At 45.1% G+C, this 14,772-nt stretch overlaps 1 protein-coding gene across 4 annotated transcripts in view; it reads right to left on the bottom strand.

The window, feature by feature from the left end:
- The window catches only part of HNRNPUL1 (heterogeneous nuclear ribonucleoprotein U like 1), a 34,124-nt gene that overhangs the window by 15,979 nt on the left and 3,373 nt on the right, over positions 1 to 14,772 (bottom strand). For 3 of the 4 annotated variants that reach the window (XM_027978344.3, XM_027978343.2, XM_027978341.2), the window contains exons 2-7: positions 12,222 to 12,347; positions 10,082 to 10,235; positions 9,035 to 9,108; positions 6,981 to 7,120; positions 5,270 to 5,369; positions 3,409 to 3,521 (exon numbers count right to left, since the gene is read on the bottom strand). In XM_027978344.3, coding sequence (XP_027834145.2) covers positions 3,409 to 3,521; positions 5,270 to 5,369; positions 6,981 to 7,120; positions 9,035 to 9,108; positions 10,082 to 10,235; positions 12,222 to 12,342 — 702 coding nt within the window. In that variant the 5' untranslated portion in view covers positions 12,343 to 12,347. Of the gene's footprint in view, positions 1 to 3,408; positions 3,522 to 5,269; positions 5,370 to 6,980; positions 7,121 to 9,034; positions 9,109 to 10,081; positions 10,236 to 11,024; positions 11,173 to 12,221; positions 12,348 to 14,772 lie in introns of those variants that run through there. The other variant, XM_042232089.2, reaches the window with a different exon arrangement.

Raw genomic sequence — 14,772 nt, 5'->3', positions numbered from 1 at the left:
GTTTTCACAGCCTCACCTCTCACACCTCTCTGTGCTGTCCCCGAGGCACCAAGTATTTCACTCCTTATGGTTTGCTGAAGTGAGCTATACTGTTCTTTCCACCTGGAAGGTCATCTGGTCCTGTTTTGTGAATACTGAGAACTCAAGCTCTGACACCAATGTCCTCCCTACTAGTTCCCCTACAGGTCACTGATTTTTCACACCCCTTCTTAACCCTTCGCTCTGAATCTTTTAAAGTGATGCCATCACTTCATGGGAAACAGATGGGGAAACAGTGACAAACTTTATTTTGGGGGGCTCCAAAATCACTGACTGCAGCCATGAAATTAAAAGATGCTTGCTCCTTGGAAGAAAAGTTATGACCAACCTAGACAGCATATTAAAAAGCAGAGACATTACTTTGCCAACAAAGGTCCATTTAGTCAAGGCTATGGTTTTTCCAGTAGTCATGTATGGATGTGAGAGTTGGACTATAAAGAAAGCTGAGGGCTGAACAACTGATGCTTTTAAACTGTGGTGTTGGAGAAGACTCTTGAGAGTCCCTTGGACTGCAACTGGAGATCCAACCAGTCCATCCTAAAGGAAATCAGTCCTGACTATTCATTTGAAGGACTAATGCTAAAGCTGAAACTCCAATACTTTGGCCACCTGATGTGAAGAACTGACTCATGTGAGTAAACTCTGGGAGTTGGTGATGGACAGGGAGGCCTGGCGTGCTGCAATCCATGGGGTCGCAGAGTCAGACGTGACTGAGCAACTAAACTGAACTGAACTGATCCTTTAAACAAAGGAAACTGAACACGAAATCTTAAAAAACAGAAGTAAAGATGAACTGGTTGAAGCAAGAGTCAAAGCCCAAAGTTCCCAAGTGTCACACACTCAGAATGTCATACCCGGATGAGAGCGTGGGGAACACAGTCACAATGATGACACATTAAACTGCTACAACCTCTCTGGAGTTGGACTACAGTCTTGACAGTAGTCCAAATTAAATTAATTAAAACTATACCTCTGACTCAGAATTCATGCTTTCAGTAGCATATATCCTACAACTGTATGCCCACAATAACTCAAGAATGTGCAAACTGTTCACTCCAACACCGCTAAATGTCCTCCAACGGGGAAGTGGGAGACTAAATCACACAGGACGTCCATGAATGGGAACATGAAAAGCCCTCCAAGATACTCTGGTAAGTGGGAAATGATAAGCTATCACTGTAGCATCAACTGTTCCAAGAAATAACTTTCAGGTCCACCAGGGGAAACTGACACCTACATTAGAATACTAGGAAGCCACTAAGTAAAATGATGAGAAATTAACCAAATGTCTACTAAGAGAGGACTGATTATATAAATACGGTAGATCAACACAATGACTGCAGATTATATAAAAAACAAAGAAGTCCTCTAGGTAATGATATTAAAAAAAACCTCTAAGATATACAGTTAAACAAAGACAGATACAGAATAACATGTGTAATATGCTACCTTTTGTGTAGAAAAGAAAAATAACAACCACCTTCCTGTATTTTGATAAAGAAATGCTGAGTACCAGCGGGCTCATGTGTAGGGGAGGGCATATGTGAACCAGGGGAAGGGTCTGAAGAAGACTTTATACTGTATACCTTTCTGTATGTCCGGATATTTTTGAAATCCATAAGAATTTATTAACTATCCAACAGTGTTTTAAATTGAGCTAGATTTATACTTTCTGTGCAGACGGGAAAGATAGCTGAGATTTACTGTTAAATTGAAAAAAATGCGAGGTTTGGAACAGTATGTAGAATATAGACATGGTTAATTTTTATTCAAGAAAACATGCTTTTTATTAAAAAGATAATGAGGTCATGACTGACAAAAGACTGAAAAATTGTTTTAGACTAAAAAGACATGACAAGAAAATGCAATCAGTGATCCTGAACTACAGACCAAATTGCTCTAAAGAATACTGTTGGGACAGCTGACAAAACTTAACCATGGACAGTGGAGTAGATAATAGCATTAAATCAACATTAAATTTGATTACTGTGGTAAGAGAATAGCTTTATTCTTAAGAAATGCATACTAAAATATTAAGGAATAAAGACAGAAAATAGGCATCTTACTCTCAAATAGGTCAGATAAAAATCATATACATACACATACATATATTTGAGAAAAATGGTAAAGCAAACATTAGAATGTGGACAAGATTCTATGAGAATTCTATGGCTTTTCTGTAAGTTGGAAATTCTTTCAAAGAGGGGAGAAATAAAGATGGACAAAAAGAAAAAAGAGTACCGTGTATATAAATATGAGGGAGAGAAGGAAGAAGGGAGCGGGAACAAGGCCAAGAGGAAGCATCCACCTGGTTAACGACTCTCCCTGGGGCTTCATGGCATATTTTTACAAACATTTAACTTCCAATGATCATAGTGTTAAAGAGTATTTCCTGAGCATTCATTCTCTGCCAGACACTGTTGTAAGTGTTTCTCATGGTTTACTTTAATGACACAACATGAAATTCTGAGGTAGGTGTGAGAATTCCCACTGAAAGGAAACTGAAACACAGGGAAGGCAGGGCTGTGAGTTGAAAAGCAGGGACTGGGTCTGGGCCTAGGGATTCTGGCCCCAGAACCATCAGTCATACTCTATACCTCTGTGAGTGCTGGCTACTGCTCTTGGGAACTAAAGTTCAGCAGCAGTTCAGGTTTCTTCTACCTTGTTCTGTTTTGCATCCACCCCATCCTCCTAAAAGGCAATGCACTACTGGAAGCCTGGCTAAACCAATGAGATGAAGGAAGGGAGAAGTTCTGGGATGAGATGATGCTAAAGTGGGGGGAAGAGCCAACACCACTGCCCTTGAGAACAGACTGGCTATTTCATGGGCTTCCCAGGTGGTGCTGGTGGTGAAGAATCTGATTGTCAATGCAGGAGACACAAGAGACAAGGGTTTGATCCCTGGATCAGGAAGATCCCCTGGAGAAGGAAATGGCAACCCGCTCCAGTATTCTTGGAGAAAATTCCACGGATAGAGGAACCTGGCAGGCTACAGTCCATGGGCTTGAAGAGATTTGGACAATTGAGCACCTGCGCATGCTGACTACTCCACAGCAAAGAGAAGAAATTCCTTAGTTTGCTTAGGAAATGTCACTCTGGTATCTAGAAGTTGTGCATGTCTGACATCCCCAAACATCTTCAGGATGCCATCTGAAAACTTTGCACAAAAGACCAGAGGGGGAAGAATGGCAGAATTTTGCACAAAATGACCACAAACATTTCAGTGTGTCACAGAGAAACAGAGGTATGGTGAGAGCAGCTGGACAAAGGGCAGACAATGGACAAAGGTATTCTGAAAAAGATGTTGCAGGTTGACCTCACAGGACCAACATTTGGCTCTGCCAACTCCCACGGGCTGCCAGCACTCACCGCAAAGCAGCCAATTACATCATTCTCTGCAAACTTGTCTCCATAGTTTTCAAAGCGGCTATTGGTGGACTTCTTCCCAGTGCCTCCGTAGCCATAGGAGAAAGGCTCTTCGCCTGAGGGAAGAAACAGGCAAAGGCAGGTTAGACCTGAGATGGTCACAATGGCCTTTACGGCAGTTACAAAGTTTTAAATTAAAACAAATAAAAGAAACATTTTCTTTGCCAGTTCTAGAATCAGGTGCTTTTGGGGGAGGAGGTAAGAAAGCTTCCATTGAAAGGAAGCCCTTCATCATGCAGAGATTCTGAGGGTTTGATGGCTTTAGGTGTTAAGTCTGAGAGTTGGAGCTGACCTGAACAGCTTTGAACAGAAAGGGAGAACTGGGGGGAAAAGGGAGGAGGGAAGAGAGAAGCTGGGATGGAGGAAGGCTGTACACTAAGGCACATTTTTTCCCTGTGACATTCAACATTCAGTTTAAGTCTCCTAACGGTGTCTGGTGTCTGTTTTTGGTGTCAATAAATTTTGGTCAGAAATCAGTAAAGAGGTTTTGCTTCTGCGGACCACAAGGTCTAACCCATAGGAAAGGTACCGATTTCCTCAGGCTACACAACTGGGTTCCGAAGAAAGATGACTGAGACCCCCTGGGCCCTGAGTTACAGAGATATTAGGCCAGAAACTAAGTTCTGGCAGTAAAGCAGGCGCCAACAAGCATAAATTCCAGGCCCAGCTCTAGCCTGAATCAGCTGTGTAACCTGGACATCTGCTTGACTGTTCTGGGCTTTGTATCTTTATCTGTATCAACTATTCTCCATTTACATCTCAAAACTGAAACAAAGATAAAAGGAGATGACATATGAATCTTAAATAAAACTACTAATACATGTCAAAATGAAAACTGTACATTGCTTTTAACCTACCATTTCTACTCTTAAGGCTCAGACTAATTACATACAAGGAGAGCTCAAGTGTTTTACTATAAAAATTTGTAATCAATGTAAATGACCTACAAAACATTTATGAATAGGAAATATAATTATAAAATGAAAAATTATGCAGTGGTCAAAAAATCTATACTTATCTACAAAAATATAACCATCAACATTAAGTGGGGAAAAGCAGTCAGTCTACAACAAAGTTCTGCAACATATCCCATTTGAGATTCACAAAGGACAAAGAAACTGTCTCGAAGAATGCAGATGAAAATGCTAACACTAGTCGTTATCTCACAGGTTTAGAAGGATTTTCATTTCCCCTCTCTGTAACGGCCTGAATTTTCACACGGAGCAGACATTATTTTCACAGAATGTTTACATGATCAAGAAAGAAAGTCTCACCATCGGTCACTGAAATCAGTCACCTGGGGCCAGAAGGTCATTAGGGCCTCGGGAATCTGTGAAAATTCAAAACCTCTCAAGACAGCCCCTCCCTGCCTCTCTCCACCAGCCAGCCCTGGCCCCACTGGTCTTTCTCTTTCACTCTGGGTTAGGTTCTGGACAGAACATTCCAGACAGAACTCAGTGGAACTTGAGGATCTCATTACTCTCACCATGGTTTGAGAACAGGAGACAACTGGTCTTTTTTTTTTTTTCTAAGGGAACAGTTTTCTGAAGAGAACTTTGGACCCTGTTCTTAAAGATGAAGGATAAATTTTTTGTAGAAAAGTTGTTTTATGACTGTGGTCCTTCCAGTTAAATCCTGTAAGTCTGAAGCTAGGCAGCACCACAAACCTAATCCCTGTGTCTATTCCACCCCAGGGTAGTTCTGTTCTGGGTCCAATGCGGGAGAGAGAAGCTGAGGAAGCTTGAGAATCCAGGCATCAAGGCACCCGCGCTACTCTCTGGATTGCTTGGCTGACCTCCCTCACCTAGCTGAGTGCTGCAAGAGTCCAGGGACCAACCAATGCGGACCACGTGGGGGTCGGGCTCTGTAGACGGAAGGTGCTTCACAGAGATTTCTTCATTGATCTGGGGACAGAGAAAAAGGCGGCTCAGAATTGATTCTCTGGAGGCTGACAATTTAGGAGGCAATACAGGTGGGAAGTGTTAAAAAACACTTTTTAACAGATGTTAAAAAAACAGGAATGGCTTCTGTGGCTGGGGAACACGTATCTGAGCTGTCTGAAGGGCCAGCTATACCGAAACCAGGGCCTCCAGAGGGCTCAGGAGAGTTCAGGGCCACAGAGATGGGAATTTAAAAATAGTTATTTTTTTAGCTTTAATACTTGGTACAAGGCAAACAGGGACTCTCACAACATTTGGTGTGGACACATAAATTGGTGTAATGTCTTTGGAGGGCAGCGTAACAGTCTTACTATTAACAGCAAATGCACATGCTCTGTAACCAAGCAGTTCAACTTTCAGTCTGTCCTAGAGACACACACACACACAAAGTGCAGTGCGGCGGTCTTTACGTTGAAAAGGAAGGAAGGAAGAGAGGGGAAGAGGAAGGAAGAAAACACCGCCTGTAAAGTACCAGTCACATTAAGGCACATCCATGCCACAGAATGATACAGCAGTTAAAATGAACGAAGCAGGGCTAATACACTGGTACGGAAAAACGTTCGAGATACATAGTATTAAGTAACGAGCAGAAAAAATAAAAGGCACCTTCTGACTTAACTTTTAATTAGCAGTTAATTATCTAATAATCAACATTTATCTTATTAGTTTGTGGCTTTTGGAAAGTTACTATAGTAATTGACTTTTGGACACACGATTTTCACACTTTAACATCTCCAGAGTCAGTATATGTCTTACAACTGATGTCCGAAAGCACTGTTAGTTTAATTGGCAGTTTCTCTATGCACACAAAACAATGTGCAACTTGGAATCAAGAGTCTTAGTCAAATACGATAACCCTTGGTCTCAGTTTCCACCTCTGAAAAATGGGGGACAACAGTACATATTTTGTGAAGAGATGGTGAAGATTAATGGAGATATCCATGGAAAGAACTTGGCACTGTACCTAGCACATGCAAGGTATTCTATAGATATTAGTTATCACAAATAAGTTTGGATATACGAAGGATATACAAGAAACTGTTAACACATAAAGTATCTCTAGAGGGTAGGATGGGGCTGGGCGGATGAGTATAACTCTGGTTTTTACTCTTCTGTGCTCTCCGACCTTTTACTAAACATGACCAGGTATTATTTTCATAAATACACTTTGACGTGGAACTGTGGAGAGATAATGGTAGAGGATATCCGGATAGCAGAACCCTACTTTGCCCTACTCTCACCTGGCCTCCCTTTAACTGGCCAGGGCCAATTCTTTCCAGCTCACTGTTTTTCCAAATAACTCCTCTCCCCAGCTCTACAAACATATCACCCTCGAATGGCTGGCTATATAGCACCTAGGTCAAACTCCATCAAGGAAAAAATCCACTTGATGAAGCAACGTATGGTCGCCTTGCTTTCCCCATATATTTAGCAATGACCGTTCTCACGAATTCATTTTACTCTTTCTTTGGCCTGAACATAAAATTCATGTTCAATCAAATTTCTTTTGCAATCATGGCTCTGACCAAGGATGGATCTGCTTTCTGTCCCCATCCCTCTGTTGCTCCCACTTACCTTCATCTCAAAGCACACACGGCCCCTTCTGACCCCGTAGCTGGCACGGGCTCCTGACCACAGGTATGCAAAGCCTTCGATCGTGAGCGGGTAGCCACTACTCCGGTCTCGGGCCACCTTGAAGTGGAGGTCACAGTTATCTGTGGAGGGAAAAGCCTGTAGTTGGCTGATGTTTTAATGCTCCCCAGAGGGACAGGCCAGAGAAGGCAATGGCACCCCATTCTAGTACTCTTGCCTGGAGAATCTCAGGGACGGGGAGAGCCTGGTGGGCTGCCGTCTATGGGGTCGCACAGAGTCGGACACGACTGAAGCAACTTAGCAGCAACAGCAGCAGAGGGACAGGCAGAGGTAAGTTTCCTAAGAGTGTTAACCAAAAGTACACAAGCTGACATGGTGTGGGGATAGGTTCACAAGAAACCAGCCACACCACCTAACCATTCTCTCTTTTAGCACAAAGGCCCTGCAATACTGCAAACTGTACTGTGCAGGATGAAAGCTGCCACTCCACAGAGGAACTAGGGTTCTTCACTGGGTTGGGGTCCAAGGATGGCTGTCAAGGGGGCTCCTGCAAATAATACACACATGCCTCTCTAATGGGGATAGTGGTGAAGAACCCGCCTGCCAGTGCAGGAGACATAAGAGAGGTGGGTTCGATCTCTGGGTCTAGAAGATCCCCTGGAAGAGGGCATGGCAGCCCACTGCAGTATTCTAGCTTGGAGAATCCTATGGACAGAGGAGCCTGGTGGGCTACAGTCCATAGGGTCACAAAGAATTGGACACAAGTGAAGTGACTCAGCATGCACACTTGCTAGGGAGAGGGTCAATATCCTTTCAAGTGATTCTAGAATTTAAAAGGTTAGAGTCTCAGGTGATTTTAGAATTTAGAAAAGATTAATTCCCAACACCATAAACTTCAACCATCTCCCATGCTAACTCTATCAGTGTGGAATATCAGTCATGCTCCCGCTGCCAAGAGCGGCACCAACAGCTGACCCTGATCCACACCCGCCACCCAGGACCACGGTCAGGTGCGCCACAGGTTCCCAGCTCCTTGCGTGGGCCCAGGACTCTGCTGCTCAGACTCCCCACTCTGCCAGGGGCCACCCACGTCTCTAGGAAAGTCTTTCCTGTCTGTCTCGTCCAGTAGGCTCTCTCCTTTCTCTAAAGGCTGAGTGCCATCGTCTGTACATTTGGCATTTAATCAGATGCTGCTTCATGAACCACTGCCACCCAATACTTAAAAAATTAACACTCCGTTTTACTCTGAATCCTTTAGCTCCTGTGATAAAAGGGACTGTATACGAGATGTCTTTACCTCTTTTAAAGCATGTAGCCATTGGTTTATAAACACGAGCTACGTAAACAAGTACACGAATGAACTGCTATTAATTTTCTGCTCTGTTGAAAAGTGCAGTCCTCAGACTTGACTGGGCTTCTGGGTGTGTTCAACAATTCAGATTCACAGGCTCTACCACTTAAGAGTCTGTCTGAGGAGGCCTGAGAAGGGACAGGACCTCTATATCCGTTCCCCCAAGTATTTAGATGCACGGTCAAGGGGGAAGTCACTTATCTAGAGGAAACAAAACGGAACTGGGGGACAGAGAGCAGGGCAGGCCAGGTTAATGCCTGAGGAGACAAGGCAGCATTGGTTTCACCAGGAACGTGAGCAGCGGATGGAAACTGGGGAAACAGCTGTCAATGAGTTAAGTTTCCCCAGCAGCACTCAGGTTCCCTTCTTGATTAGATGACAACTTTACAGGGTGTTCAGGGTTTTCCAACTTGCTCTCTGATGAATGTCACTGAAAGTCCCCTGAGGTATAAGAGCAGGATTCTTCCTCTCTGAAGAGAAGCTTGGAGAAGTAGAATAACTTGACCGAATCTCACAGATAGAGCTGAAGTAAATCTTCTATCTCCAAACCAACACCCTGACTCCAGGGCTCTGCTGGTTCTCACATCTGAACTAACACTGCTCTGGACGGTGGATTTTGTGAAGGTAAAGGCAGTCTCCTTGCACTGACTGAAGACAGTATCGAACAGGCACTCCAAGGACTCACATGTGTCAATGGCCACAAGGGTGTCGTCAAAGTCATCTTCATCCTCTTCAGCCGGAGGCTGAGGAGATCGCCCCCTGCGTCATAAAGAGGTATCAGTCACAGGAGAACAGACGGACAAGGGAAGAAGGGACCTCAAGTTTCTGCAGGAATTTATAAGTGGCCTACAAGCTGCTTCCTGGATTTCAAGTTCCTCCCAGATGTTAGCAAAAGAACTCTGGAACCCTACATTCTTGCAATGAGAGCAATGACTATTAACTACCAGGGCGGGGTCAGAGACTGGAGAGGGTGTGCTCTGCTGAAGACGGCCATGAGAATTATTTGGAGAACTTTTTGAAAAATACCACTCTCTCACACCCTCAGATTCTGATCCACCCCTCTACATGCTGAGCACCGCCTTCACACTGAACTCTGCTACTGATGGGAGGCTACAGTAGCCCAGAGGGTACTGGGCCAGGAACAGCAATCTGTGAAAATTTAGATAAATCTGTTATTATAATCTGTCCGTATTCCAGGCTTCCTAAAACTCCACATCTGAAAGGATTTGAAATGACCCATTTTTGTCTTCTTCTCTTTTAAAAGTGTCCTAAATTATGAACGAAATTTATTCCAACCAAAATACTAAAACGGACTATGTGAAAATACTGGTGGTTTCCAACATACGGGAATAAGGGGAAGGGGTAGAAGTGTGGAGTCTAATGCTAGGGTCCTCCCTGGGACAGTCTGGACGAGCTTAGTCTACCATATGCTCAGGTCAGGTCATATGCAGGGCAGTGGGGCAAAGGACAAAAAGGCAGGCTGGCATCTCACATGTGAACGGCAAGGTGTTTGAACTTCATCCTTCAAGTAATGGGAAAGGAGAAACTGAGGGAAGGATCAGAAGTTTAGCAGAGCTGAATCTGTAGTGGGTATAGGAAGAAATGGGGGAGAGTGAGAGGGCAGGGAGACCTCAGCTCTGCCCTCCTGGCTAGTAAAAAGACCCCGGTGGGCATTGGGCTACAGACATTGAGACCTATTGGAAAAAGGATGACCACTGCCTCAGAGACCCACCTCCTATCCTCTCGGTGCTCAAAGTACCCCCGTCCCCGGTTTTCTTCATAAGGCCTCTTGCGACTCTGGAATTGCTGTCTGTCTGGTTTGTGTTGAGATGCTTCGGGTGGGAGAAAGCTGGTGGGTGCTTCTTGCTTCATCTCTGTCTTCACTTCTACAGTCAGGACAAATCCAGACGGTTAAGACACTCAGAAACTCTTCAGTTATCACTTTTCTGGTCCCCTCTACTTCAGGAGATACTGGCAGGATCCTGACTATGGTGATGAGGTCTGGGCAAAGGCTCTTGCTAGGTTCAGTGGAAGCCTGCTCAGGGAACCCAAAAGGCTGTACTGGAGGACAGGGCTACAATAAAGTGAGGCTGGGGATGGCCATCCAGGCCCAGCAGCACCAGTAGTTGATAGGGTGAGAGATGTCAGTCAGAAAATTCTCAGGCTTCGTGGGAAGGAGAGGGGAACTTTAGCACTAAACAAGGAGAAGCTCTCTAAGGGCCTATTCAAAGGCGAATGACTGCCTGGGCCACTTTGCCAAAGGCACGGGAAAGTTGGGAAAGCTGGGAGCTACCATCGCATGCACCAAGTAGGAGGGAGCCCTAAAGACTTCCACCATTTCACAATTCTGCATTCTATAATTTTTTCTCCCAGAGAATCTCTTCACTTCAATTCTTACCGAGCTTCTTCAGTCTAGCAATGGAGGGGAAAGTCAGTTCAGCAGTGCTGTGGTCCCCCACGTAACTCCATGGGCTTTAATCACTATTAGCCCAGAAGCACTCCAGAAGGGAGGGTATGCATGTAAGTTAGCCCACAGGTGGGATGGCCTTATTAAATCACCCCACAAATAGGAAGTCAGGATGGGATAACACACTGTGGACCACAAGAATGTCCCAGGCTCAGGCAGATCCCAAGAATCCATGCCTACTGAGAGCAAACTGTGGATTCAGACTCACCTCATCTATGGATGCTGTGGATCACTCACATCACATCTACATACTTCAGCATTCAACTCAACACCACCTTGGAGCACTCCCTGGCTCTGGCACACAGACAAAATCTCAGAGAAGGCTCCTCGTTCACTAGGGCAGAGATGGTGCTCACCCACACGGACAGAGCTTCCTTGGTTCCCATCACAGCACTGGGCTCATGGGAGGCCCTGATAAATGTCTGCACAGAAAACAGTCTCCTTGGGCCACATGATCCCACAAGTCTCACAGAGCCTGACACAAATCTACAGTTTGTAACCTACATTCATTAAAACCCTGAGCCAATCACAAGAAATGTCCGGGGATTTTACTTTGTGGGTGGACCAGAATGGAATCAGACAGAACCGACTAGACTGACCACGAAAAGGCACTGGGGCCACAGCACAGTGGAAGGAGCACAAGACCGGGAGTCAGCCCTGGCTCGGTCGGTACCCGACAGGAGGACCCGCTCCCCAAACACTAGGTAAGGAGTGCTGCTGATCAGCCAAGAGCAGTGGCCCAGAAGCCAGTTCAACGTCCTGGATCTAACCCTAGCCCTTGACCTCCCCCATCTGTAAAATGGGGAGAGATCTACATTATAATTTTGCTTTCCAAGCTTGTACTGTAGAAAACTGTTCTACAAAGACACATTTACATATTTGGGAAACGCTGGGTTTAAACAATGTGACGCAGTTTTTCCCAATCCAGGACTTCTCAGCATCTTTCATGAACACAGTGACTCTCCCAGAGGTGGCAAGGTATATGCCGCATTTTTCAGATGCATTTGGCCAAGGAACTCTTCTCTGAGAAGTCCCTAGCAATATCTCCTGGAACAATATTCTTCAGAACATGGCAAATACTAGATTTCGAAGGTCCTTTCTAACTTCAGCATTCTAAGATTCTAAGCAGGACTCAGATGTTGGCCTCCAGGTCTAAGCTCGCCAAGATGTTGGTACTAACATCTGATGACAGATACTTTGAAGACTCCCCTATCCTAACACTTGCGAATGAGAGAGACTAAGTTCTTCCCTTCAAAAAGATCTTGCCAGAGTGACCAAGCCCAAAGTATTGCCTGAAAGGAAGATACAAAGTTTCTGGGAAGACAGGCAGTAGGCAGAAGGTAGAGGCCACCCACACATAGATTACATTTCCTTCAAAAGAGATGTATCACATGCGCTTTCCTACCTGGGCGATAGGCCTGCTGCTGCTGGTCCATTTCCAGTGGTCTCCTCTCGTAGCCTGACTCGTTCTCTTGCTTGATGACCTGCGTCTCATAGAATTGGTTCTGCATGGTAATATTGTCCATGACATCTTAAAACAAAAAATGGCCAGTCAGAAGGGTATTTCTTGGGACTAGAGGTAGCTTTTTAATACAAAACGATGCCATCCCCACAGTGGACAATCAGTCTTCCAGAGGCTAAAAGATGTGAAAACACCTTCAGATGGAAACCCACCTGGGCAGTCAGGGGCCCCAGCTGCCTGAAGACAGGCCCTCTTGCCCCTCAAAAGTTAAGAGATCTATCTGTGACTAGGTTCTACAGAATGCTAACACATAAAACCAACTGAAGCACAAATGCTTTGGTTGGAGCAAGGAGATGGGAAAGTTGGAGAAGGGGTCCAACTTGACCTCCCCTCTAAGTCCCCACTGGGGTGGGGGGCAACTCCATGAACACAGTTTAAAAATTACCAGCCCAGCTGTTCTCTGACACAGTATAAAGCTTAGGGAGTTGCCTTTAGGGTACAACCTTAAAAATTGTTCAGAACACAAACCAGTCCTCTGTCCAACCCAATACACTATTCCCACCTGCATAGCCAACTCTCTTTATGAATTTCTTCCACCCTGCAATAGCTGTAAAGATAAGGGAAAACCATCTCAGTTGAAGGGGAAATGGGGGAGGAAGGAAAGGAACTGTTAAGAAAACAGGAGTCATGATAATAGTGGCCTTCAGACTCATTAGGGATAAGCCCTAAAATATTTGGAGTTAGGCAGGAAGTGTTTCAGGAAGGTGTTTTTGTGGGTCCAGGAGGAACTCAACTGAAGGGTGGCAAGAATAATAACATCAGGGAATTTCCTGTGGTTACGATTTAGTGCTTTCACTGCTGGGGCCAGGGTTTAATCCCTGGTTGGGGAACTAAGATTCCGCAAGTTGTGCAATGCAGCCAAAAAAGAAGGAAAAACAATATCAACCATTCATGGAGTGGAGTACATACTATACACCACATGCTAGGATATAACTAAGAACAAGTTGCAGCTTAGTCAGACATACACACATTAAACAAATCTGAAAGTACAAAAATTGTATTGTATTAAGGGCTATGAAGAAGTACCAGGGGCTGAGATCAGGGACCCAGAAAGTAACAGATAAGCCTGGACTCAAAGGATACATAAGTGACGATAACCCAGTGATGAGAATGGAGAAAACATTCCTGGGGTTGGGGTGACACATGAGAGAGCTCAGAGATAGGACTAAAACCTGAAACTTCTTCAAGGAGAACCCTGTAGCCAAACCCAGAGAGAACTTTGGAAACCTAGGTTGAGTAGCAAGCAGGTTCTCCACCCCAGGGGCAGGCTCTGCAAGGCGCCTCCAGGGCCCTACTAGTGGCTGTGCCAGGACCAGTGAGGCAGAACCATGGGGAAGGAGAGACTATTCTGCTGCTTGCTAACTGACTGGATCCTTTCTCAGAGGACAAATGTATCTGGGCACAAACCAGGTGCGGCCCAAAGGGAGGAAACTCACACAGATCACGTGGTTCGCTACAGGTCTGTTTACCAGGGCTGAAGGCAGGGTTGGAAGGGGGCATAAAAGGGGCTCAAAGGATTTTGCTGTAATGGGTAGGAGAGAAAGGAAGACACAGAATAACTCCTTAATTAGAACACAGGGGGCCCTTTCATACCATTCTGTTTCTTCCAGGTCCTAAGCACAGTGTTGTTCTTGCCACAAAAGACTCATATCTTTCTTTCCGAGAATCTCTCCTGTGTTCACAGAGGAAGCCTCGCCCAGAGCAGCTTATGATTCTGGGGCCCTTCTCTGTTCTCTAAAACATTTACCTCCTAATAACAGGCAGAACCAGTGCTAAGCCCCTTACACACGTAATCTCATTCATCCCCAAGTGGGGAGGGGGGCACTATTATTACATCCCAATTTTACACACAAGGAAGCCAGAGCTCAGAGGTGAAGTGACTTGCCCAAGACAAAAATCTGAGTCTAGAGCTGTGCCGTACAGCATATCACTTTTCTTTGGAGAAATTTCCAGCCATCAACATTCCTGCCAGGGTCTTGCCTGCCCCAGGCAGGTACACTGGGCTACTGCTCCTTCCTTGACAGGTCTCTGCAATGGGAAGTACTCCTCCCAGCATCTGAATCCTAGACAACCACCCTCCACCCCAAATCTACCCTCAGACTGCCCTGCTCTAAGAAAGCACGTAAATACCCTGTGCCAACTCCAAATCTAGTCTCTTCCCTGATCCTCTGGCTTTCCTCATTTCTTTAGTCCCACAGCGCAGGGTACCCTCTTTTTCAGGTAAATAATACAAACTCTGGATGCCAGAGTCCTTTCTACTTACTCAACTTTTCCAATCACCATGTCCTGTCCTGCTAGAAAGCCATCCGCTTTTAACTTGATTTACTTCCTCCCATACCAGGGTCTCTTCCCTTCAGAAAGTCACAGATCTACTCCATCCCCTCTCCTTCAGAGTGTCTGATGTAGAGGTTCTCAACCACCCCTTGAGGCCTCT

The sequence above is a fragment of the Ovis aries genome, chromosome 14, assembly GCF_016772045.2.
Source record: "Ovis aries strain OAR_USU_Benz2616 breed Rambouillet chromosome 14, ARS-UI_Ramb_v3.0, whole genome shotgun sequence".
Classification (NCBI taxonomy): Eukaryota; Metazoa; Chordata; class Mammalia; order Artiodactyla; family Bovidae; genus Ovis; species Ovis aries.
This window is presented reverse-complemented; position numbering and strand designations above follow the sequence as displayed.